Genomic DNA, 27,335 nt, shown 5'->3' on the forward strand with positions numbered 1-27,335 from the left:
ATTGTAGTCAGACAGAGGTCACACACCACACTACTACCCCCCAGTGTGGCCAAGCTTTCCAACAAAAGAAGTTTCTCAGAGTGGTTTGAAATTAAAGGCATTCCTACACGAACTGACAGCAGGGTCTCATTTATCATTTATATCATGGCCTTTGACTGAACACAGGCACATTCAGTGACTCCTGTCTGGCAGGGATCATGTGTATGTTGTCTTTGTGTTTTTCTTCTAAGATGTTATGTGAGGTCTCCAGCTGCACTTGGTACTGGGACATGCTTAACAGACATTAACATTTAAGGGAGAATATGCAAGCCTGCAGGAAAACCCAAACCTCAATTACAGATGATGTTTGTTGCCCCATAACCCCTTCCAACCCCAGAGTCCCACACTGCATCTCAACCAAAGGTCCAACCTTTACTTTGAAGTTCTGAGCTAGTGGCGGGCCCCAAAGGTTCAGTTAACCCACCCTCAACCGGCCGATTAGCCTCGTCATCTAAAGAGACTTTGCCAGTTTCACCACAAAATGCCGTCTCATCACCATAATGTGCCGGGCCCGGCCGCCCAGATGGAAGTCATTAGTGTAAGAAGTCCGCCTGACTCACCGGATCAGACAACCAGGACGCTTCAGGCACAGTATGGATTGAGGGTGGGGGAGCTAGACTCTTAACACAACAGAAGACTCAAATGAATCACTGTGTTTGGTGACACATAAAACATTCCTGATCAATAACATCATAATCCCGAAGGGTTGGTGGAAACTATAATCAGACCGTGAAAGGAATAGTTTGAATATGTTGTGAAACATGCTAATCACTTTCTTGCAGAGAGTTGGAGGAGAAGCTCAATACTACAAGGTCTGTGCAATAAATGTGGAGCTAGCTAGCTTAGTTGAGCATAAACACACGCTAGGCTAACCATCTCCTGGTACCAGTAAATGAGCTTATTTCCTAAAATGTCAAACTATTTCTTAAAAACGTATGGACATACTTGAAGTATGGATCATCCCACTGAGACTACATCCTTGGAAACAAAGCTTGATCAGTCAGTTCATTGACATCAGTAAAAATCTAAAATGTACAGCCAGCTGTTGAAGCTTCATGAAGGCATTCCTCTATAGAGATCCGTCCTCATCCTCACAGTTCATCTCACTGTTCTCATATAAGAAATCAAGCCCAGCGTCTGCCAAGTGTGCATCTGTCTGCAGTCGTATGTGAACCTATGCGTGTGCGAACTCAAGTAAGATCATGTGTCTAAACCTTAAGTGCATAATTACCGCATAGATTCTATGTTTGATACTTGCGATAGTAAAAACTTGTCAGACTCAATAAGATTCTCAAACTCCATTTGAGAGCCGCTTGCATTCTCAGCTGTGAGGAGCAGCACACAGAGGCTCACAAAAGCATTTACAGAGTTGGAACGGCGTGTGAGATCTTTGCAGCGATTACACAGGAACTTCTCGAGTCCACATCCTGTCCCACGACTCGCTTTTTCTGAGCAACCTCTTTCTGTCTATCTGGGTGTAATATTGTCCTGTTTGGCTTGAAAGTATGAATGTGTCCAAAATAATCGAAAGCTAAGAGTAAATCTACACTCAAGACACATATATTGACTTTACGGAAGATGCCAAAATGTGTGAGGATACATTTGAGTCTTGTTTGTATTTGGGTCACCCTATTAGCATACATCATACATGTGTTGTCTATAAATACCACAGGGTTGGAGGTTTATATAAAACACTGTTAAGCAACATACTTTGATTCTGTTGGCCCTGATGATAATTGCTCCTCATTCGGCAAATAGGACATAATCATCATTAAGTTGTTTGGTAATGGTGAAAAAACAAAATTATGTTTTTAGTTTTCTGATGAATAAAGATATTTAGCTTGAACAACAAATCAAGGTTGTTGTAGAGTTGGATAATTAATACCTCCAATAAAACGTTGTAAACGTTCGCAGGGGCTTACTTGGAGCAGACAAGTCCCCCGACAATGGGAAAACTTAACAGACTTGTTTTGATTGCCTAACTGTCTCAGTTTTCAACTACATGCGGGGGTGACTCACTTAAAATGCAGCTCAATATATAAGATTTGACGTAGTGGGCTGAATTTGTCAGAAACAAAGGCCATAAACAGTATTTCTTGAGTGTATTAGTTGCTGTTGACCTCAAAGTTTAAGAAGTGGGACCCTTAGATAACCATTACCCGCTGGCTGGCCACCCCTATGCAGACAAGCTGGATTAAAGAGCCCTGATGCTGCAACTGCAACACAGTACTGGAGAAAAGAGCGCTGAATAATCAAGAGCATCTTCAATTCTCTGTTGGCTTTGCTAGCTGTCATTGCCTAAAGAAAAAAGGGGAAAATAAATCTTTTGCTGATGCTGTAATGTTCTCGGTAATGGATTCAGGCACTAAGGAAACAGCAATGTGAGAGCAAAAATGAACAACAAGAACATCTTAATGCGAAAAACATTCATGATTTCAAGACTGAAAGACAACAACCAACTGGATAAACAACGCCATCATCTGAGGATCTTAAAGTGTGATTCTTCTCCTTTAACGTCATATAAAATGTATACATTGTATGTTATACAATAATAGTTCAACTTGAATAAGGAAGGCTTGCAGAAAATATCAGAAATGCAACAATGCCTCTGATTTTCAGTGGTAACATTCTGAGTGATGCATCAATCACTAAATGTGTTTCCACATCCTAATCCTTTGTGCAAGCTGGCATTAATTCCCAGGCTCACCGGAGGTCTCAGTTAAACTCAGCTGTGAAGCGAACAATAATATGAGTCACCACTTAGTGTGCATGTGTGTGTTTGTGTCTGAGTATGTTCTTAAAGATTTTTCTCCCCCCTGAAAGATCGTCTCTTTTAATAAATACCAAAATCCACACACATAGAACATAAAGGTTTTCCTGTGATCTACATAAAAAAAGACAAACAAATCTGGTTCCTATGATTCCTTAAGCCCCTGTCACACTGTTCCGAAATTGACACCAGATGGACACACAAATATGGAATTGTGAATTTTGCACGAAGATGGTCCTGAACCACACACAAAGGCAACATTTACATTACATTTAAGACATACAACTGCAACGAAAGTAACAAAAACAATTATGTTAAAGTACAACAACAACTTCCTGTCAACTCGCCTTCAAAATAAAAGCATCTAAATAAAAGTTACATTTAAGACATACAACTGCAACGAAAGTAACAAAAACAATGTCATATCCTTTTCAGTTTCACAGAACACAAATTGGGTTATTTACATAATATGTTTACATGATTTTGTTGTGCAATAAAACCACCAGATGGACACACGATAAAGGAAATGTTGAAATTTGGCTCTGATCTTAACAACATCGGACCATTCGTGAGGGCATCTTAAGCCATCGTATGACCGCCGGAGGAGTTTCTCAGGCTCCGGCAGCAACTTCGTGAGCGGTGGCCAATTGGTCATACGATGGCTTAAGATGCCCTCACGAATGACAGGATGTTGTTACGATCAGAGCCGAATTTCAACATTTCCTTTATCGTGTGTCCATCTGGTGTCAATTTTGGGACAGTGTGAGAGGGGCTTAAAGGGATACCTCCTCTTCTTCTTTCAGATCTGAAAAAAACTAAACTAAAAGAAAAACAGGGAATAGAAAAAAGAAACATTTGGACTTTGGAGTGGCTGGAACTTCCTCTAAGCTCTACAGTTGTTGACAACATCTGTAACTGCAAACCGTGGAGAGATGTCCAAGCAGAAACACTATCTCCGGGTGGGTGGGTGGTTCAGAGGATAGGGGGGGGGAATATGGCCTGTTTGCGAATTGGCCCTTAATATGCCCCTAAAGCACAGCGGTGTGCTGAGTGCTTGTTGAGTGTCGACAAGTGGGAAAATAAGCACACTGGCCTAAATATGTCTCACTGCAAGCATTAACTCCACATATATTTTATACTACCTCCGAGTCTGAGGACTAATCTGATTTAAGCTGAGTCCCAGCTCATAATAACAACAGTAACAACATACTGCAACAGTAGGCGCATTCACACCGCAGTACTTTTCCATCTTTAGTTCATGAGAACTTAGTTCATGAGAAAAGATGGTCACCCTGGGACTCCCAGCAGCTTCTACTGAAGCCTTCCGAGTAAATCGTCAGAACGCCGACATCTCCTCATCTCCACCGCTCCCATGTTTTCTTTTGTGTTGCCATAAGTTAGTCTCTCTGCGTTTCTGCGCTGGGCTAATGCTAATAATGCTAATGCGAGGATAATAAAATGGCGGCTTCACAAAACCCAGCCAATCAGACATAGGAACCTTTTTCTCCCGCGAAAGTACCTGCTCTTTAGCAGGGACGCAAAAGGGGGTAAAAAAGGTTCTGATGAACTCATTTTAGTTCTGGCTCTTTTTTGTGTGAAGGCGACATTTCGGAACTATATCGGAACTAAAGTGGGAAAAGTACTGCGGTGTGAACGAGGCTAGTGTTCTTGCAGTAAAAATCAAAAAAGTTTCGAAAGTTGAAAGACAAGCCAAATAGTATCTTGTTTAGTTACTCTAAGATTTGAGAAGTCTCACTTATTTACAGTTAAAGGTTAAGACATTTGCCAAGTGATATTACTATATATTACTATACATTACTGATCCATCCATCTCCTGTCAACACATTATTCTTTAAAAAAAAAAAAAACTCCTATTATATATCTTGATGTCTCTGAATGACCTCGTAACATGGCCCACAGCTTCCCATCTCCACCCACACCCTGACAGTGTTTCTACACCAGAGCTCAACACCTGCATCTAATCAAACCCTCCCTTGCATCCTTTGCTCCACAACTCCCACAGGCACTCTGGGAGTCAGAATCAGAAAAGGCTCTGAAAGGTTTTACAACAAACCCGGCTTGACTTGAATTCTGATCCAAGATCGGCTAATCTAAAGAGGACTGATTAAAAAAATACCAGTTAAAATTAAAACTCAGGCCCTGTAAAAACAATAAGGAAGTAAATTCCATTGAAGATTTTCTCTGTTCTCACGATTTAGGATAATCTGTGTTTCAAATTATCCATTTCATTCATTGATGTACGCCCTAACAAAATACCCATCTTCAAGCCATTTATTCTAGTCTGGAGAAGAAATAAATGCACAATGAGCTTTCTTAATTCAAATGTAGTGTTGTAACAGAAAGTTGGAGGCTTTATTCATACAGCTGATTTTCAAATTAGAATCCACATTTTTCTTCTTGTTTTTATTCGAAGAATTTGACTTCAATCCATATTTTTGGGCATTCAGCCTTTGAAGCGGTCCTATAGCCAAGGGTGCACATAACTGGTACGCAGGTACGCATGCGCGGCAACAATCTGAAATGCGTACCGTCACAAAGCGCATTTGCGTACCGACGTACTTGTGAAGCTTTTCCAGAAGGCGGTTAGAACACCGGACGACAGAGTCGGTCTCACAGACAGGGCTGCTTTTAACGGTGGTCTGTACAACGGAATTGTGCCAAAACTACGACAACCAGCTGCGGAGGAAGACTCCCCCCCTTCACTGGAGAACTGCGCTAAAACAGCTGATCACAACGGTCATGCTCTGTGGTCACGAAGTACTCCACTAGCCCCCCCCCTGACCTAAGACTGACCTTTCAAGCAACACATCCAAAGATTATCTGTAAGAGGACCCAATGGGACCTGACATCTTCCACTCTGTTAAACAGCAGCAAAGAATCTAACTGTTCTACTTCAATCTCACATTTGACATGACAGACATCCGTCATCTTTCATCAGCATGCAGCATGCTGGAGTTATTAACAAACCAAAAGATCCCATCAGAAACAATTACTTTTAATGCTGCCTGTACATTTGCCAGCAATAGAAAAAGAGGAAACAAAACAAACCATTCAGAGGATTCTCTGTCGATTAACATTATCTCAAACATCTGGCTAGTGATTTCTCTGACATAATGTATTACTCATGGTAATCTCCAAAATAATGTGTAGTGTGAAAAACACCTTTAGTTGCAGTTTTGGTCATGTAATCATTTTTTCTATCATTTCAACAAAAACATGTTTTATCGTTCCCAAACTGCTGGTCATGCTCCTTCTTTTCCTTGCATCTATTCTTCTTTATTTTTGTGGTCGGTGTTTGGACAAAAAAGAAAATCTGCCATAATTCTGACTTTGCCATTTATAAGCCAGGATTCATCTGAAAGACTGGTGAGAAAGCTATCTGTTAATCAAATAATGTTCATTCCAATCATGCGTCAAATATCCTGATTAAGTTGTTTACATGACAGAATATTTGTATAAGCAGGTTTTAATTAACCTAGAGTCCATGTAAATGCACTGACTATTGCTGTAAGAATTGCTGTCTCGGCCCGGATCGTGTTGAATCTGAAACGGGTGGATGATGAGCTCTGTAGGCCTGGGACTGATGAGACAGGGCTGCACCAAGCCTGTGCCGATGGTGAGTCACGCTGACATGCATATGAAACATCTGGTCCCTCTTACTCTCACACCCATGCGGACCCAGGGCTCTGCCCTCGAAGACAAAAGAAAACACCACTGGGGGTACCCTCCTCTGCACTGCTTAGAAATGCTGAGTTACTAACACACACACACACCTACGCAGGAAACTCAGAACTAAGGATTTCCCGATCTGTGGCTTTATCTCCAGGCCATGATGTCACAAGGACGCAAAGCAGACCAATACTCCTTTGAAACATGATCCACCACTAGATCTTTAAATCATTGACTGCTTACGTAAAACCCACTTACACTAAACATTGGTCATAAAACATCTTGTTTCTATCTTTTCATCTCATTTTTACCCTCCCCCCGGACTGTGAATCACAGTAATTTCTGGAACCCTTTACACATGAGAAACAACATTCTTGAGGGGGGAGAGAGAGAAAGAGGACAGAAGAGTAACTTGGGCCACGGGCCAGCAGCTTGATTCCAGCACAAATCACACCCTGATTCTCTGAGGTTAACCTTGCAGATTGTGCAACCATCTGCTTTGTGTGTAGAATTGACAAATGAAGAGATACTGTCCTAGGACACCAGACTTTTACCGAAGCTAACTGACAACAGGCTTTGAGGAGCTGATGACTCAAACAACTGTAGCATCAATACTTGCAGTATAACATGAGATCAGGGGGTTCAACACCCACTCATTTGTTTGGTCCCTCTTTATCCATTTATTTTGTTATTACCTCAGCTTTCAATTTTTGGCCATCATCCTCCATCAACTTTTTTGACACATCTTTCTCCCTCTGTGCACCACCATTAGCATCAAAGAGCTAGTTCTTCTCCTGGTTCTGTGTTTACAGGTCCTGGCAGCATGGATGTAGGGGCCAGTGCCGAATTGGACAATCTGTCTTGTGACCCAGTTCCCACACGGACCATCAACAAGGCCGTTGGGATGGTCCAACAGATGCACCGCAACATGTGCAAACAGGAAGGGGTGGCAGAGGTTCAACTAGGGGAAGGAAGAAGGGTGGGGGGCCTGTCATTACACTCTTGATGATCATGTTTTGAGCCCCAGATGGGCGGCCTTCAGGTCCATCACCGGTATATGACTCATGATGGATCAGTAAAAGTGATTCCATTCTTCTTCTTTTTCTGTTTTCAAGTCATTTCAAAGATGATTGACAGCATGAATGTGGAAGAGAGAAAATAGGGCAATCCCGAGGTTATTGCAGGCACGTTGTGTTTGCCTAAAGCATTCGAGCTAGCAGAGGGAATGTTTTTTTATGTGGCATCTGGTGCCAAGCATGTGTTTTCAAAGCTTAACTGGTCTCACTTTTCAAACACGAACGGGACAAAACATCTCTTCCAGACGGTGTCCCTTTTTGACTTTCCTCTCCCCATCATTTGTTTTTTAACTCCCCTCCTTCTGATCAGCCGCTCCTTTCATCTTGCGATCCTCCATTTGGTCTGCATCAGTGCAGGGTAAGTTCACAGAACGGAGAGGGAAGGGCACGAGATAAGAGGCTATGACAGACACTCAGACAGGGAATGCAGTAAAAGGCTAGTTATTTTATAGTTTCATGGGTCTGCCTTCTCTTCCGTCTCCATGAGAGGGTTTTTATAAGCTGGTGGAGAACTTTGGCTCTAGCTTTGCTCTGACTTTCAACTGGCACTGTTCCACTAATTTCAGGGCTTAGTTGGCATACACTGAAATAAAAGCGGATACAGAGACAGCTGTGCTACACAGATGTGATGTGTGCATGCACAGTTAGACAAACAAACAAAGAGAATAGTGTGTGTGAAGAACACCTAGATGCTCATTACATTCAGTACATTTCCAGGGACAATGTAGAGCCTGATAGGTGGACAGAGGGCAGACAGAGGGGTCAGTCTGCACCCCTCTCAGTCAGAATATTAACACAGCCTTTCTCCTCGACTACAAAGAGGCCTCAATTTATTTTATGAAAGCTGGAGCAGGGGTTTGACCTCTTGTCCTTCAGCCTTCTTTCACTTATCTCTTACTGAAAAAAAGTCTTGTTCTATGTTCTTCCTGGAGAAATATCCAACAGTAAGCAGTAAACTTACAGGACGACCTGATTTAGTCATGCACTGAAAACTCTATAGAGAGAGCTAAAGGGTTATACATTTTAATATTTTGTATTTTTCCCGTTACAGAAAGGTAGCATTGAATTGATTTCCTGATCAAATAATCACTCAGGTAAGACTTTCATTTCAGCAATGCATTCTTGTCCGTGCAGCAATAATCGTTATTAAAATAAACACACTCGATAACTAATTTGGGTCCATCATAATACAATGCTAAGTGTTTTTCCAATAAACACAACTCGTTTTCTTCCAGAAATAGGATTCATGAGAAAAGACAAAATTACTGACAACATTAAAATACATCAAGTGTAGAATAGGCTCGTTCTGAACATTATAGAGGATTTAACACAATAAGTAGAAGCCTTACAGAACTAAGACAATACATCAAACAGAATGGCATAGCAGTGTCTTACCATCTAAAGTCGTTCTTATTGAATAAATCCATGTCCTGGGGACAGTCTGCATAAACTGCGGACAATATAATGACAGCTTTGGGAACACCAAAAAGATTGATTTTATATTCACACAATTAAAAGAGAGGCTTTAAAAATGTGTCAACATAGGCCACCATTTTTAGGGGAGGCTGGGCGAATTGAAGTGAAAATATATTACATTAGTTATCAAAATAAGACAGTAGCCTAATGTGTGTGATTTGGCTAAAGAGTTAGTTCAGAGATACAGTAGTTTGGCATATATTATTGGTTTTCCCATTTACCAAGAGTTCCAACCTAAATGCCATAGGAAATAACTTTTTAAACGTATTTGTTTCAGTCTGAATGTATGATAAACAGCAATAAAAGGCTCTCTTGGCTCAATTGTTGAATGTCTCTGAGATCAGATAACCTAATCAGGATCCTATAGATTTGATGTTTTACAAAGCTTTTTCTGAGGGAAGGCCCACCGTCTCAGACTCTGGATCCATTACCCATAACAATCCCTTGGGAAAGAAATCAGTGGCATTAATTACTAAACCTACCCAATGAGGAGGCCAGATTTGAACTAATATTTTCAATGCAACTTCACCCCTCGATGTGCTGAGACTTTGTACAGTAGATAAATGATCCATCATTCGTTCAGGTTGTAGACGACTAAATGTAAGTCAACACAAACTGAGATCTGATAGACAAATGTGAGGCAGGAAATCGAAAAATGGGGATTTTGATAATGACTCAATGGGACAAATACAGCTGAGAGGCAAAATAGACAATGTGCAGATAACATTGGACAACAAGAATGAATAAAAATACCCTGATGTAGCCACTGAGTGCATAAACAGCTGTTTGGAGCTCTTAAAAATCACAGCTGGAGACTGCAACAACTTTTCTTTATTGATGCAATTGACCCTAATGCGGTCAAGATTCGACCAGAGAGTGTGAACATCTGACGTTAATGTGACTTAGGTGATTTGATGGGGCAGGTGGCCTCTTAAAGACAGATGTAACCACAGCTACATGTCATGGGTGTGAGGGTGAGAAAAAAGAAGAGAGTATCGCCCCAGAGAAAGAAAACAAAAGGAGAGCACTTGTGTGATGAATGCTAGGTCACGCTAGCATAGCCTCCGCATTATTCTACCAGATAACAACAGTGACATAACACATTGCTTATTTGATGTAAGTTTGCGAACATATCTGGTCAAATTGATTCATCTCCTTGAATAAGTGTTATCACTGCTATCATACTTGTTCAGCCCCCGTTTCCCCGAGTGTCTTTATGTGCTTTCTGGGGTTTATCAGATTTAAGAGCTGACCTAAGAGTGGCCTGGTATCCGCTCCAAGAAACTTTAACCATAAAATGAGAAGTCACTGCCACCCTAGCACTACTGCATGCGTGTGAAAAGCTTGACCTGCAACATCAAGTTTAAAGAATAAGTTCCTGTGTGTTTGTTTTGGCACGGCACTCATATCAATTTACAGACCCAATCTAAATATGAGCAAAAAGAAAGAGAAAATAAAGGAGATTTTTATTGGACTGGGCTCCCAGACCTGCCAAAGAAATACAGGCCTTTGTCGAGGCTCTTCTGTTTTGTTCTTGCACCATTAAGGGTCAATCTGTAAGTAGGCTAATGCGTATGGATATCCAACCAAGTTCCAAATAGCCTATTTTATGCCCTACAGAACATCTGAAAGTGATAAAGCTGATGGAAATCTATAAAAACGTTCTGGGCAAAACTTCTAAGTTCATAGAGAAAAAGACAGAGAAAGATGCTGCTGTCTAACTTGGTGACGAGGTCATTCTGGGACACGAGCAAATGAGTGTGTTTATGACTGTGTGACAGACGGAGCGTGGGGATGTGTGGTGACTGCCTCAATCAATAGAACAGAGCCCCAAAGAGCAAATAAAACGATACAAACAACCACAAATCTCATAAAGCAGATGCATTCACACATCACAAATATGCGTGCACACAGAAAGCCAATGGCGCTTTGAACCAATAAGTGAATTGTTAGATACAAATTATAATTAGACTATTAAAAGAAAAAGAAAATGGAGAATTGGAAAGGTTCCAGACAGTGGGTGGCATGTTACTCCTATACCCCACATGTTGACATATTTCACGGTATATTTCAGATGGTTCTCTCAGTTTTCACTGTCTGAATTACTTTAGAGTATAAAAATAGGTTGTAACTTAAAATGAACTTTTAATGCTTTTCATTGGCCAAAAAAAAAAAATCCATGGATAAATCGTATGCAGCCTTAAGCCAAACATTTCTGAAATATGAGTACAGTGCTTATGACTTATCCAACAAATCGTCAAATATATCTCAGTTAATCTGAATTTAAGACGGCATAGTCTATTTATATGACAAATCTTGGAAGTAAGAAGTATTATGGGACCTCAAACTCAAAAGGCTGCGTTGGTAGAGGCGTGTAGTTTAACGTACTGATGAGACCTTGAGATATGGCGGGTTTGAGTAATAGTTCCATGAGTTTGAAAGCTTATCAGAAGCCAAAACACAGCACAGCGGTTTATAATACTATGAGGAATAATTGTACAGCTCTGGACAGATTTGACACCGACTATCATTTTATGCTCTTTGTAAACAATGAAAGGGTAAACAGGATGTTCATGTAACATAGATTTATACCAAAAATGTATACATGCACATACTTGATTGGCTAATGGACAGCGGATGACATCACACTTCGTTGCAGACCCTTTGTTATTTTGTCCAAGATTTTTGTGTTGGGTCTGCATTAACACAGCCGCCTTCATCCGAAAAACACCACAAAGATCACAGCCAACCAGCGTGTGCGATTGGTGCCTCCATATCAGCTAGTGGAGGTAGTCGGTATTGGTCTTTGAAAATCAGAAAACATAAGGCTGTGTTGACCCAATTAATGCAAGTACGATAAATGATTCTAGGGCATAATGACTGAGTAATGTAATTAATATTGCTATTTCTTTAGGGAGTCCTGTGGGATGAATTGTCTTTAAAATAGTTTTATTAGCTGGTAATGAACAGTAAATATGTTTAGCTTCCATTCACAATTTAGAAGGAAAAACAACCATAATAGCTGTTGCATAAAAGCAAATGTGCTAAAAAAATAACACCAAACAGTTTAACTGCAAGATGGGCAGCGTGAGAAAGAACTTCCTTCCCTAAAGTCTTGCTTCTAGACAAACATGATGAAATCATGAATGTGAAATGATTATGTGTTAAGGGCATCCATATGTGGCCTGCATTGGTCAGACACAAACCCGCTCTGTTTTGATCAAGACTTGCTTGATTTTTGGCAGAAGAACAGAGAAACTGGAACAGAAACAATCCAAGGCAGAGAAAGACGAGGGGAGAGGTGTGGATAAAGACACTGGGAGGACAGAAAAATAATCCCAGTGCACGTGTTGTAAGGACTCTGAGGGTATATGTTTCTAATTAGTATATCATTATTATAACAAACTCTATTATATCCAACTAGGAGATATAATTGTTTTTGGACGGCAAAAAAATTAATAAACAAAATGTATAATAATACTAATAGAAACATTTAATTACATTTTATTTATTTTTTTAAATAGTTACAATATTCAAAGTCACATACTGTATTTGCTTCATATATAGGATGAAATACCCTAATCAAATTATAATATAATGATATGCACTTACCTACATTTATTGAGCTATAAATAATACTTCAGACCTCCTTCCAACTAAAAATAACTATTACTATATTTCATATATTTACTAATTATTGATATAAGGGCTGAAAGATCATATTTTCATTGTGCTTAAAGGTGGGGTAGGTAAGTTTGAGAAACCGGCTTGAGATACACTTTTTGTTATATTCCATGGAATGCTCTTAACATCCCGATAGCAATAAATATCTGAAGTGCTTTGACAAAAATAATCCATAAAAAAATGTCACCTTTGGAAGCCGTATTACTGTAAAAAGCACGAACAATCATTTTAGCCGGCCCGGCTAAAGTAACTGGATGGCCTACCTGCCTGTCAGCCTTCCATCTCATGCACAAACTTATCTCATGCCCTCATTGGTCATGTGTGCGCGTTCGTGTGTGTTGGAGGAGGGGCTCTGTAAGGAAGTGGCAGATTTGTTCCGGCTGTGTATTTTCAAATTCTATTCTTGTTTTCTTTATCCTGTGTGTGCGTGTCCAGGACAAACATGCACACACTCGAGTGGCGCTGTAAACATCCCCGCTCATTGTTTCAATCTATTCCACTGATCTATAGGCGGTTGAAACAGACTGATAAGTGCAGCAAAGCTTTAGCAAAAGAATAGGCGGCAGAGTGTGACGCTGTGATTGGTCTAAATGTGGACGAATCACAAATCACAACAGACACATGCATTTATTGGACGTAGGCTGCGATTTTTTTTTTATTTGTTATTATCTGACATCACATACATCGTAGCATAAAAGTTCACCGTTTATTTATAATTAAAAAAATAAAATATATATATTTTATAATTTTTTAAATAATAAAAAACATGTTTATTGGGGGAGGGCAGGAATGACAAATGGGAGGGCCTGGCCCTCCCACGGTGCCGGGCTTGCACAAACATCTGCTCTATAAATGTTTAATGAGTAAGGAATTGCATTCAGCACATTTGTTAGAGCTCAATGCTACTAACAATGTGTTTTGATGCGTAACATTAAATGTAAAAACACATTGTTATGCATTTAGAGGAAACTCCCCTTTAAATACCTTATTCTGCCAATAGTATAGTCAGTTTTTGGTATCACTAAACAGTGAGCTTATATTATTTTCTCATTATTGCAATAGTTTTTGAATAGTTTGATTGGTTCTGTGTATAAAATATTTCTGGCTTCTATTGCATTTTGTTTCAACACTTATTCAGATGTCCTTAAATAACACATGGAAGATGGAAATTGGATGCACTTGAAGTCGAAACATTTGTTTTCAATAAGTATTTCTCTTTACATCCATGTGCTCCAGTAGACCTTGGATACAATCTCTGAATTCCCCCCTGACCCATAACAGCCTTCCCTTAGAGAGCCTAACAGGCCTGTAATTTTTAGTGAGGCAGTTGAAGCATGTTTTTACCTCTTCCTTCAGGACAAAGGTCTAGAATGTGACGCTCGTGAATGCTCTTTGGCAAAACCTTCAGCAAAATATTCCTCACACACACGCATCAGGGCCACCACACTTACAGCAACATAGAGTGTATGAATGTGACATCCTCGTACACAGAAGTCACTGTGGTTCACTGCAATTCAGACAAACACGAGTGCAGTGAAATAGAAAAACTAAATGTACCGTAATTTTCTGACTATAAGCCGCGCCTTTTTTCGACCTTGCGGCTTATATAACGGTGCGGCTAATCTATGGATTTTTACAGCTAACGGCCACTAGGGGACCTCCTAAATCTATGGATTTTACAGGTTACAGTCCACTACCTTTAACTCTATGGGCTCTATGGCCGGTCCGCGCCCCCCACCTTTAAGCCGCGGGCTCCAGCAGGAAGAGCTGGAGGCTGGAAAAGAGTGAGACAGGTAGCGCGCAAAAGTAAAAGTGGAACCGAGAGTGGTACGAGAGACAGAACGAGAGCAAGACAGACAGACATTACGAGAGCGAGACAGTTTGTCCCCGTACCACTGGTTGAAAACCACTGCTGTAGGTCACTGCCGGTACGTGCGCTGGGAGCGCAACGTTTAAGTTTGAAAGTTGAAAAGTTTGTGTGTCTGAAACGCTATGTGATACAGTACAGTTTACACAGCACAGTACATCTTCTGTAGCTACTATTGCACTAAAAGGTAACACTTGAATACGTTATGAAATATGCAACTTGTTTGTTGAAATGTTAATAAATGGGAGCTTCCTCAAACAGCCATCTCTTTCCCGACAATCCCCTCTGTGCACGAACCCTTATGGTAATTAAACATTAAAACACCTGCGGCTTATCGTCCAGTATGGCTTATAATATGTACACATCATTCAATTTAGCTGCTGCGGCTTACATTCAGGTGCGCCTTATAGTCCGAAAATTACGGTAATTGAAAAAAGCTGAACAACTAAGACCAATGTCGTTTTTAGAACCACAACTTAAAGTGGAAGTGCATGAAGGGAGTTAAAGATAAATCAGGTCCTATTTGGACTATTCAGTGATTTAGTTTTTGTGTTAAATCGAGGTAAATAAATGGAAAGAAGATTCTAGATTGTCCAACACTTGGTGATATACAGCCTTTGTTTTTGACGGATTTGTACATTATGCACAAAAATAAGAAGTAAGGCAAAAATATGTGGTTTATCATGAGCATGGATTCCTAAGTGAATTTAAATGATTTAGATTACTGTGAACATATTCTTACCTGTCCATCCTGACCGACATGCACTTGGTGGATCTGAAGATTTCCCTGTAAAAAAAAAAGAAAGTAATATACGTTATTTCAAAATACACACAATATCATTGAGCCATAAAATTAAAACATCTTGCCCATTTATTTGCCCTCATATTGCCCTTAAGGACTCCCTCATTAGGAATTGTCACAAGGTAATCCAAGGCATTTAGTGGTGCTACGGTGAGAGTGGGATTATGAGATAATCTTGCATGACAGTGTTAAGTAAGTGACTCAGTATCACAACAGCTTTTAAAGGTTTTTAAGCTTCCAGGGTTTAGAAGAAGAGTTTTTATACCCGATGACATAAGAGTTTGAGTTGTTGGCATGTCCTTGTAAATAACACTTGTGTCATTTCTGGCTTCACCAAGGCTCTTGTAAACAAAAACAAAAACCCATTTAAAAAAGGCACAAGCTTATCGCAATCTCATCAAGATGCAATGACCATTGTTACATTTCTGAACTCCCACAGTGATGTTAACAAGACCGCATAAGAGAGGACATCCTTTAAGCGTTATTTATACAACCTCAACTCTCAGTTGTTTTCTCTTGCTAATTGATTTCATGTATATATATATATATATATATATATATCGAATGATTTTGGGGCTGCCATATGGTGAGAGAACAGTGTAATCTTTCAAACAGCTCATTTCCTTTTTAAGCATGCTGAAACCAATGGCTTTGATGAAAGGGGCCCGTTCCTAATGAAAACATATTCTATGAGTGGCAGTTGGAAGGAGTGGGATTTTGTTGCTAAGCTTTGAACTCAAAAAAACAAACAATGTCATGGAATAGGAAGGAGAGGAGAACAATATCTGGGCTCAGACACAAAGAGCAGGAAAGGCTTCAGAGCTTTTTCTGCCTCCTTCTCTCTTCACTCAATCGTGCATTTCTTTCTCCTTTAGCAAAACTGAACAGGAAATTAGAAAAGCACTGCGTCAAGGTGTCAAGCGCTTTTGCACATATGTCAAGCTGTCATTTATGTGTGGCACGTGTCTTATACAGTATGTGATTACATGCGTGTGCATAGATTGGCGCCCTGACATAATCCACGTCCCTGAAAAAAAAACTAACAGTGATCCTGATGAGGAATTTCCTCTTTAGCAGTCGCTGTGGTTTGGAATAAGATACATGCCACAGCTGTGTGTGCATGCAGAGTGCATGTCTGGTGGGGGCACGAGACACCTGGGCATTATGTACAAAACAAAAGTCATAACCCCATGCAGGAAGTTATAAACATTACACAACATCTGCTTTTGCTTAAATTCACTAATGACTTAAATGTTGTCAGGTATTACTGAGGTTCATGGGGATGGCTATTTGTATGGGCAAATAAAAAATAGAGGGCTCAAAAACGGAAATCGTAAATGCTTAACAAACCTTTTTGACAGATGAAAAGAATAGTGTGCTCTGGTGAAAGGCTGTACATTTTGTTTATGACAAAGGGAAAAAGCCTAAAGTCTAAAACATGTGAAAAAAAATCTTCTTCCACAGAACTATGAGGGACCAACAGTGATTTCCTTAAGAAATACTTGGCGAGATTTCAATGTGAAAGAGAGCCTTATCAGAAGGGAACTATAGCTCTGTAGAGTAATGTGCTGGACACCAGTCTACGGTTTTAAATAATAAAATGTTTAAGAAGTGTTTTTATTTCTGCAAAATGTAGGTGTACAGTATTCATGCAACTTGTTTAATTAATCAATTATTAATTCATTAATGCTAAAACGTCTATTTTACCATTCACATGTATACAAAACTGAAGTATTTCTGTCTGTAGAGTCATGGAAAAATCTAAAGTGCATTTTTCTGAACCTACGTGCTCACACAGATGTAATTGATTATTTCAAATAGCCAGTTAAATGAAGCGAGTTATCAGATAGCCCGAAGACAACAAAAGTACAAACCAAACTTCAAACGCAACATACTGACATGAACATAGTGAAATAAACCACTTCCCAGGAAACCACTTCTTTCTCAAGCACAAGTTAACTGCTACAGTTTAATGCCGTCTGGAGAGAAACTCTCCGGACCAACATGTTTGCTTAGACACCTAATTCATCAGGAAGGATGACTCAAGAAAAGGTGTGGCTGACTGTTTCTCCTTTTCTCTTTCATTCTCACAAACACAAAAACACGCTTACCTCACTGTCCTGTGTGATCTGCACTTCCTCTCCTTGTGGCACCTGGGCAATGTGCAGCTGACCCTGTGGGATCTGAAAGGCACGGAGGAAGAATGAGACGTCTAAAGCTGGAACAATTACATCAAGGTGGTCAAGAAATGAAGACATCTGCAAAGACCTGTTTTCCTTTATTCCTAAACACTTTCTTTAACTATAAAGAAATCTAAATACAGTCATTGTACAATTATTCATTAATGTGATTGAAAGAAATGTTTTGTAGTGTGCCCTTAAACAATATTCAGTCCCCCAAATGAACAATACAACTGGGTTTGTTTGCTGTAAACATTCCTCCTCTTCATTACAGCAAATAACAAATTCATTTTAAAACTGTGGCTAATATAAGAGATCAAATTCAAAATGCTTATAATTTGCAATGTATTCAAAATTGTGCAAGAGGCTTCAGTAGTTAGAGAAATATTTGTTGTTTACCTGTAGTAATATGTATCAGAATTGCATTGTTGTGAGCTGCTGAATTTTGGAGATATCAACCGTAGGTATGTTGAATAAAATGCACCTACATTAGACTGTGTTGTACAAAGCACACAGCTATGTGGTTTTCCAGAAATCATGAGCTTTCATTAAGGAACTACTTTCTTTCTATTGAACCTACAACGGCACCACTGAGCTAGCACGTGTTGTAGCTCAGCCAAGTAGCAAGCTATTCATGTTTTATTTGGGGTACAATGTTCATATAAAAATAAGACTTTTAAACAAAATTGTGAACTCAGCTTTTCTTGCGAATCAATGTACTGAATGTGATTACAAATAATAAATTAGTGTAATCTGGGAACACATTTAGTTGATTAACTATCAGACGACGGATGCAGCGCTGATTCACAGCCAGTAAGTCTTTATGATTTCCCCTGCTGTATTAAATACATTTCAAGATCAGCTGCACCCTTTAACACACACCGCCCACCATTTATTACCCTTCCTTGATAAAGTGAGCCAACTAATTCTGCACTGTCATCACATACAATGCGTAGATGAGGCAGAACATTTCCCTTAAATGTGCAAGAATTATACTCAGATCATGTGTTATTTTTTATAATAGGTTTGTTTTAGTTGGTAACACCGGCTTTGCAATCGACAAATATGCAAAAAATAATTATTCATTTCTTCATAAAAAGCTCTTATGAAATACATCTCACAGCTTGTGTGTATCCTTAAACAGCTGTTTGAATATTTAAAAAGTATACAAACTGGGACCAGCTGTTCTCACTCAATTACTAACCTAATTTAAAAACAATGGATTAATATAGGAAATTTTACCTCTAAAAAGGGATTTCCTTAAGACTTTCAAGATGCCATTTACCCTAATTTTCGGACTATAAGCCGCGCCTTTTTTCCCATTTTTCGACCCTGCGGCTTATATAACGTTGCGGCTAATCTATGGATTTTTACAGCTAACGGCCACTAGGGGACCTCCTAAATCTATGGATTTTACAGGTTACAGTCCACCACCTTTAACTCTATGGGCTCTATGGCCGGTCCGCGCACCCCACCTTTAAGCGGCGGGCTCCAGCAGGAAGAGCTGGAGGCTGGAAAAGAGTGAGACAGGTAGCGCGCATAAGTAAAAGTGGAACCGAGAGTGGTACGAGAGACAGAACGAGAGCAAGACAGACAGAAATTACGAGAGTGAGACAGTTTGTTCCCGTACCACTGGTTGAAAACCACTGCTGTAGATCACTGCCCGTACGTGCGCTGGGAGCGCAACGTTTAAGTTTGAAAGTTGAAAAGTTTGTGTGTCTTAAACGCTATGTGATACAGTACAGTTTACACAGCACAGTACATCTTCTGTAGCTACTATTGCACTAAAAGGTAACACTTGAATACGTTATGCAAATATGCAACTTGTTTGTTGAAATGTTAATAGATGGGAGGGCTTCCTCAAACAGCCATCTCTTTCCCGACAATCCCCTCTGTGCACGATCCCTTACATATGGTAATTCAACATTAAAACACCTGCGGCTTATCGTCCAGTGCGGCTTATATATGCACACATCATTCAATTTAGCTGCTGTGGCTTATATTCAGGTTATTTAGGGTACAAGATATGAAAGATGCGGTCACTTCCTCCTTGCCCGCCCACCCTTAGCGCTGTAGTGGGCCTTGTTGTGACCTTTGGCCATAGCAGCTGTCCAAGGTCATTCCCTCGTTGAGATTGGGCAACGCCTTCATTGACATAAGCTGCACTATATCCCTGCAGAACACTGCATGTGTCACCTTGGTGGGTTGAATGAACTTTCAGCCTAAACTACAAACCCTGCTCTATGAGACCCTCATATAACATCAGCGAGTGTAATAGTAAGTGTTGCTGGTGTTGGAGAGACTACTTTAAATGTGTTTTCCAAGAAATACAGATGTCTGCTAATGGATTGAGAGAAACAGTGAAGGATGGCATGTCTGACACTCACCACTTGAACTTGTCCATCCTCGCCGATACGGTGGAACTGGACTTGTTGATTGGCCAGTGTGTAGTGCAAGGTCTGCTGGGTAGCAGCCTCAATCTGTCCCGTTTCGTCTCCCATGCCTCCCTCTGGTTAGGAGGACAAACAGAATTGTCATGTGTACAGTAAAAGTAGGTCAGGAGTACATTGAAAGTGATTTCACATAAGAAATAAGGACACACAAACTGACACACCCACACATCATGCAAGGGGCCTTATCAACCTCCTCAGAAAAAAAGAACAACAACTGGCCAATTGCCAGGCCATCTGCTGGATGATGCCGTGTTTATACTTCATCAAACGCCTAAATACACAACAAGGATTCTCCAGCTAGCCATCCAAACACACTCATGGTCTAGCAGCCAAACACAAACTCCAGGCCTCAGTCTAAACACCCGCTTTCACACCAGCAGCCTGAAGCCCCTGCATGGACCAGTCTCATCCTCCACTGCAGCTCTGAAACTACTAAAGGATCTCAAGAAAGCAAGCAAAGACATCAAAAGAAGGCTCGGGGACAGTGTCATCTGCAACAAAGGCCCAAAAGGAAAAAAACTGTTTTGTTAAAAGACCATTCTGGAGGAGGATGTTGGGTCATTTCTGGTATCATACCATGCAGCAGCTAACAGAGCTAAGAAAAGCAGTCAGTAATAAAAAAACGTATACAAATAATAATAATGGCCAAATACAATATGTCTGCTTGATATTTACATCGCATGCCCCTCCAAAGTTCTGTTTTGCTTTAAAAAGGAAGGCTGTCTTCCATCTTTCGTTATTACTGCTATGAACTGTTATGTAAATAATCATCAGTGCTTTGGTTTGCCAGACGAGGAAGCTAAAGCCAGGTGGCTTGTGAAAACTACAGTTTTGGTCTGAGTGCTTCTTGCGGGTTCACTGATAAGTAATGGTTTTAAAAAGCAGGAGCATTACCTCTTTCCGGTCCATTAACATGTAATCGGATTTAATAAGAAATGATTGTTTGGTGTGCGTTTTAGCATGTTTGTGCATGCAACATCTGAACTACTATTTTGGTGTACACTCTGGGGTGTGTGTGGCCTGAAAAGGAAGGGCTGACAATCCACCCCTAGTGTGCGCTCACAGGATATTTGGGTTTCCCCTGCAGTCTTATTTCTTGCTGGTCAGAGGTGAGAGGTGATGGCTCGCAGGGATGGAAGGACAGCAGGCTTTGTGTGCAGATTACAACCATCTGTATTCAGTTTCAAGCTTCCTGTGTTTGTTGACTATTTACACAGTTATAACGGGCACAAAGAGAAAAGTGGACTTTTATTGGGAATCATTTGTCTTTTAGTGAATAAAAACAGCCAATTTATGATAAAGGGTAGCATGTACGAATCTCTGTAGTTCACTGGTAATGCAAATATTGAGCAACTCAGAATCTGCACCCTATTTATTTGGACAAGTGTAATGCTAAGTCTCTACGATGCTTAGTAAAAATGACTATTCATTGGTGGCTATCCTTAATAGAGAAAACTAAAAAACATTCCTTTCAAACTGGCTGAGCACCACTTCAAATTTGTCAGATGAAAGTATAGAATCAAGTAATGAAACATGCTCCACCACTGAAACAAATTCCAAACTAAAAACCAATGAGGGTGTCACTGGCCGATGAGGAATAGAAATAAATAATAGCAGATGTCTCTTTTTGGGTCACTAGTTGAATTTTAAACCTTATTTGATTAGAAAACAGTCGCTGAAACATTGCAACATAATCACTCAATAAAGACTTATGAGAGTGGAGCCAAGTAGGTGTTTGTTTTTTTTAAGAACATACAGATCATAGAATGTTATTGTGCCCTCTCCCAAATATTTCACAAGAAGTTGAAGCTTTGGTTTTTCTTGAAATGGGATATTTTTATTAATATGATCTAGTGATCTTGATGAAATGTATTCCAGTCATATACTTGATTGCTCATCTTATCATTAACTTAATATCTGTATTTCGTGATTTGCCATACATCCTGGGTTGACTGTTGGCGTTTGTCTCTTTCATATTGCTGCACTCTCCGTCAAATAATCCAAACTTAAAGCAGATTTAGTAGTTCGAGTAGTTAGAAAATCAGTTGTCCTAGTATTAATGCAGTGGGGTACGTGGGGTGGGGAATTGCTATTGTTATTACGTTTCAACAACGCATCTACATATGAAGAACTACACAAACACACATATACCAGGGTATATGCAGGAATCCTGAAGTCAAATTTAATACCTTTTAAGACCTTTTTTAAGACCCTTTCCATACATTTTAAGACCTCATCGCAACTTTGAGTTCTAACCGGTTACATTGGCGACACACTTTACCTCACATTTACTATATTGATTGTAAGATAGCAAAACTAAACAGAGTGCAGACAGACTACTGAAGCCTCCTCTCCACATGAACTTCAACCTCTCTGTGAAGGTCAGGTTTAATGCAGTATGCTGCTTTTTTGCTTCTGTACTCTGTGCTCTTTCATTCCAGTAAAACTCCTCAGAAACCATTAGAAACCAGTATTTGACCAATAAACAAAACAATTGACAAAACTTTGAACTATGAAATATGTTAAACTTTGGTGAGCTTCAGTGGGGTAATGCCATAAAGGAGCTCCCTCTCAAATACCCAGGGGTTAAATTGGGATGGGGCTGTCCGGGGCTAAGCCCTGGCACATAGGACGATGCTCTGACGTCATCACCCTCACACATTTGTCATATGTTTACAAAAAAGCATGTATACAGGACTGTCTCAGAAAATTAGAATATTGTGATAAAGTTCTTTATTTTCTGTAATGCAATTAAAAAAACAAAAATGTCATACATTCTGGATTCATTACAAATCAACTGAAATATTGCAAGCCTTTTATTATTTTAATATTGCTGATTATGGCATACAGCTTAAGAAAACTCAAAAATCCTATCTCTAAATATTAGAATAGTTCCTCAGACCAAGTAAAAAAAAAAGATTTATAACAGCAAAACACAATCAAACATTTGAAAATGTCCATTAATGCACTCAGTACTTGGTTGGGAATCCTTTTGCACGGATTACTGCATCAATTAGGCGTGGCATGGAGGCAATCAGCCTGTGGCATTGCTGAGGTGTTATGGATGCCCAGGATGCTTCAATAGTGGCCTTTAGCTCATTAGCATTGTTGGGTCTGGTGTCTTTCAGCTTCTTCTTCACAATACCCCACATATTCTCTATGGGGTTCAGGTCAGGGGAATTTGCAGGCCAATCGAGGACAGTAATGCCATGGTCAGTACACCAGTTACTGGTGGTTTTGGCACTGTGGGCAGGTGCCAGATCATGCTGGAAAATGAATTCCTCATCTCCATAGAGCTTTTCAGCAGACGGAAGCATGTAGTGCTCTAAAATCTCTTGGTACACAGCTGCATTTACTCTGGGCTTGATGAAACACAGTGAACCAACACCAGCAGCTGACATGGCTCCCCAAACCATCGCTGACTGTGGGAACTTCACACTGGATTTCAAGCAACTTGGATTTTGCTCCTCTCCAGCCTTTCTCCAGACTCTGGCGCCTTGACTTCCAAATGAAATACAAAACTTGCTTTCGTCTGAAAAGAGGACTTTGGACCACTGTGCAACTGTCCAGTGCTTCTTTTCCTTAGCCCAAGTCAGACGCCTCTTCCGTTGTCTTGAGTTCAGAAGTGGCTTGACCATGGGAATACGGCTATTGTAGCCCATTTCCCGGACACGTCTGTGAACAGTGACTTTTGATACCTGGACTCCAGCTTCAGTCCACTGTCTTTGAAGCTCCCCCAAATTCTGGAAGCGACTCTTCTTCACAATGCTGTTAAGGCTGCGGTCATCTCTCTTGGTTGTGCAGCGTTTCCTGCCACATTTCCCCCTTCCAACAGACTTTTTGTGGATGTGCTTTGAAACTGTACTCTGTGAACAGCTTGCTCTTTGAGAAATTTCTTTTTGTGTCTTACCCTCCTGATGGAGGGTGTCAATGACGGTCCTCTGGACAGCAGTCAGATCAGCAGTCTTCCCCATACTTGTGATTTAGTTTACTGAACCAAGCTGAGTGTTTTTCAAGGCTCAGGAAACCCTTGCAGGTGTTTCGAGTTAATTAGACGATTCAAGTGATTCGTTGAACACCCTACTAGTATACTTTTTCATGATATTCTAATATTTAGAGATAGGATATTTGAGTTTTCTTAAGCTGTATGCCATAATCAGCAATATTAAAATAATAAAAGGCTTGCAATATTTCAGTTGATTTGTAATGAATCCAGAATGTATGACATTTTTTTTTTTTTTTTTTTTTTAATTGCATTACAGAAAATAAAGAACTTTATCACAATATTCTAATTTTCTGAGACAGTCCTGTATGTTATGACTTTTCTCATTCTTAATATAGACTATATTTAGGGTCGATATTTGTTGACTTTACTTTAAAAAATAGCAGATCTCTGTGACCGGATATAGTTTGGCTTAGACCCCGGCCCCACAAGGACGCATACGGTAAAACGCATACGCAAGCGCAAAAAAGGCTTCCGTTCACACGCATTCGATTCATTAACGTCTCCATTCACACAAGACCGCTGGAAATGCTGGAAACGAGGCCTGTAAGTGGCGCTGCTGCCGCCCGAAATACACCAAAAGCAGTGAAGAAGACCCTGGAGCATGGTTGCCATGGTTGCCCTTCGGTTTATTCTCCGCGGTGGACGGCGTGTTCTCCTGCTGTATATCTCTCCGGTAGTCCACAGCAGATGAAAAAAACACACCTCTCCGCCTCTTCCAAGGAACGAGTGGACCGTGCGGCAGGGTTTCCGTCAAAAAAAAATTCCGCCGGTCAACAAGTCCGTTAAAGTTTAAATCTTCCGTACAAAATTAGAAAAGTGCCGGTCAGAGGTCTTCTTTGTTATTTATTGAGCTTTCAAACAAATTGATAACGACTTTGGTCTCTGTATAATAATATAATAATATTTAATAAACGGTGCCGGCCTCTCTTTTCCTCCCCCTCTTCTGACAGCCCAGCAGCAGCAGGAGACGCGGGAAGAGGGAGGCGGGCTATTTCATCGTTATCAGAAAATGATCATATAGGGCTTACACACGGAGCCGTTGGACCCCCAGAGCGTTGCGTATGCCGGTCTACCCACCTTGGGACCCGTTACCGTAGTCGTTTAGTCCCCCCCCCACAGAGCGGAGCAAGGCAACGAAAACTTAAAATAATAAGCAGTATTTTACGGCGCGCTATGCATGGGGCCGCCTTGGGGGGTTTCCCGACATGTCATTTCAGTAAATTAAAGGGTGTTTAATGTTGTCGTTGCTGTGGACCTTCTTAATACCTTGGAAAATGCCATTTAATACTTTTTAATAGCCTTAATCTTCGCTAAATTTATTTATCAACTTTAATTACTTTTTAAGACCCCGCGGACACCCTGTATACACACACAACAAGTTGACATCCTACAGCATGTGCAGTTGTGATTCTGCACAGAATGACAAGCCCTCTGATAATATCTGTGCTTTACCTGAGGCTGAACTCCGAGGCGTGCGTTTGGAGAAGCTCTTGACAGCAAGACTCTGGCCGCGCTGCTTGCGTCTCCAGGCGGTGCGACACTTTGAGTCGATGCTCTGCTTGATGCGGTACCAGTCTGATTCTGTGATGCCAAATTTGTGGAACAAATGGCCTGTTGGGACACAAAGAGATCAAAGGTCATCCTATACTGTATACATAAATAAATAGTGTTGGCTTGTTTGTAAATGGGTGCATTACAACTTTCTCATTTGCACATTTCTGTGTTATGGATTTGCCCTTTTCCCCCAGCAATGCACCTTCCATTCATTTGCCTCCTCCTTTCGGTTTCAGTAGTACAGGAAACTAAATGAGCTTTACTAGAGTAAGCAGGCAAACTGGACTGTACATGTTCATGTCCCTGCCATCACCTGAACTTGAAGGTAATATCAGCAGAACAGCTTATAGCAGTCAGGATAATTCACAGGAAATAATATCACAGGCTGAATTGTCTGCTGAAATGTTTAGATGTCTCACCATTAAATCTGAAGGTTGGAACTTGTCATACAACCATTTATGTAGCTTGCCATCATGTTTGCAAGCTACTTGAGGGATGCAAAACATTGAGATTGAATTCCAACTGTCACAGCTAAAGAAAGCAACAGACTATTTTTGAGACTGAGAGAGTATGACACCAAATACTTAAACAGTAAAGATATTTTTTAATTGTTTGATTCTAAAAAAGGGAAATTATTTATTTCAAAAAGGTTGATTTCCTCCCGTTTTGTTTTGAAGCAATTAAAAATAGATTGTATTTAAAGTACTCAACTCTCACACACCTTTTGATGTGGGTATTTTCCATGATCTTTCCCTGTTCAAAATGCTGATTATGATGAAGTGCTACCACATTGGTGTAATGCCGCAATTGCTGTTAGAAAGTCAAAGCAGGTGCAACACTTGTTAGAATTTGTCAATTCAAATTTTGACTGTGATTTTTATGAAAACTGAAGGAAGAAACTGTCCTGGTCCTGTTTACTTCTGCTCCACTTACTCTTGACATACAGTGTTAACACAGCACTGTGACAGTCCTTACTTGCCTCAATGGAGATATGAGGAGGTGAGAATGGATGCAGCTGCATTAAGTGTTTGTCTACCTCAGTGGTATTAACAGTTTAAAAAGGGGTGAGCGCATTGACAGTTCACTTTTCCATAAATTAACTACCAAGCTTCAGCCTGAGGGAAAACAAGACAGAGGGATTGCTGTGGGGTTGCTATGGATATTAGGATGGCAGTGTATGGAAGCCCTTAAAACAACTGAAGGGTCCTGTACAGGCAGGCATGGCCCTTGCGCCCTCATTCCTTTTTTTCCTCAAGAATGAGTCACCCAAAAGTCACCTGGCCCAGCTCCAGCCTCTGCATACCTCTATGTATGCCATGGGGGATTTTTATTAAATCCTCCTGCAGAGGGCACAAGCTACTCTGAAGGAAAGGCTAAAGCTATCTCAGCCCATCTTCACACTGCAATGTGGGACGAATAAAAATAGTGCATAGCCAAAAGACTTTAATAAATATCTGTCTGTCTATCATCATAGCCCTGACTGTGTTTCATCAGGAATCAAAGCGTTCACTGAATTGAGGGGGACTCCATTAGGATCTTTCTAGCAGACATGTGCTTGTCATTTACAGTCTGGTATGTTATAAAATGTGTTGCCCATTAATGCATGTGCAAGGATGAATGCATGTTGTTGTAACCCGCCTTGGGAATACAGACTGCAGTCTATTTCTGTGATAAATTCGGTGCCGCTTTATAATGGAACGAAGATGAAATGTGGGAAGGTCTCAGAGAGTTCATTTAT

At 40.3% G+C, this 27,335-nt stretch overlaps 1 protein-coding gene across 1 annotated transcript in view; it reads right to left on the reverse strand.

Annotated features, from left to right (window-relative positions):
- The window catches only part of banp (BTG3 associated nuclear protein), a 38,258-nt gene that overhangs the window by 5,784 nt on the left and 5,139 nt on the right, over positions 1-27,335 (reverse strand). Inside the window, exons 8-11 of the mRNA XM_079682007.1 lie at positions 25,496-25,654; positions 19,972-20,093; positions 17,516-17,587; positions 15,345-15,389 (exon numbers count right to left, since the gene is read on the reverse strand). Coding sequence (XP_079538133.1) covers positions 15,345-15,389; positions 17,516-17,587; positions 19,972-20,093; positions 25,496-25,654 — 398 coding nt within the window. The remainder of the gene's footprint in view (positions 1-15,344; positions 15,390-17,515; positions 17,588-19,971; positions 20,094-25,495; positions 25,655-27,335) is intronic.

The sequence above is a fragment of the Notothenia rossii genome, assembly GCF_949606895.1.
Source record: "Notothenia rossii genome assembly, chromosome: 5".
Classification (NCBI taxonomy): Eukaryota; Metazoa; Chordata; class Actinopteri; order Perciformes; family Nototheniidae; genus Notothenia; species Notothenia rossii.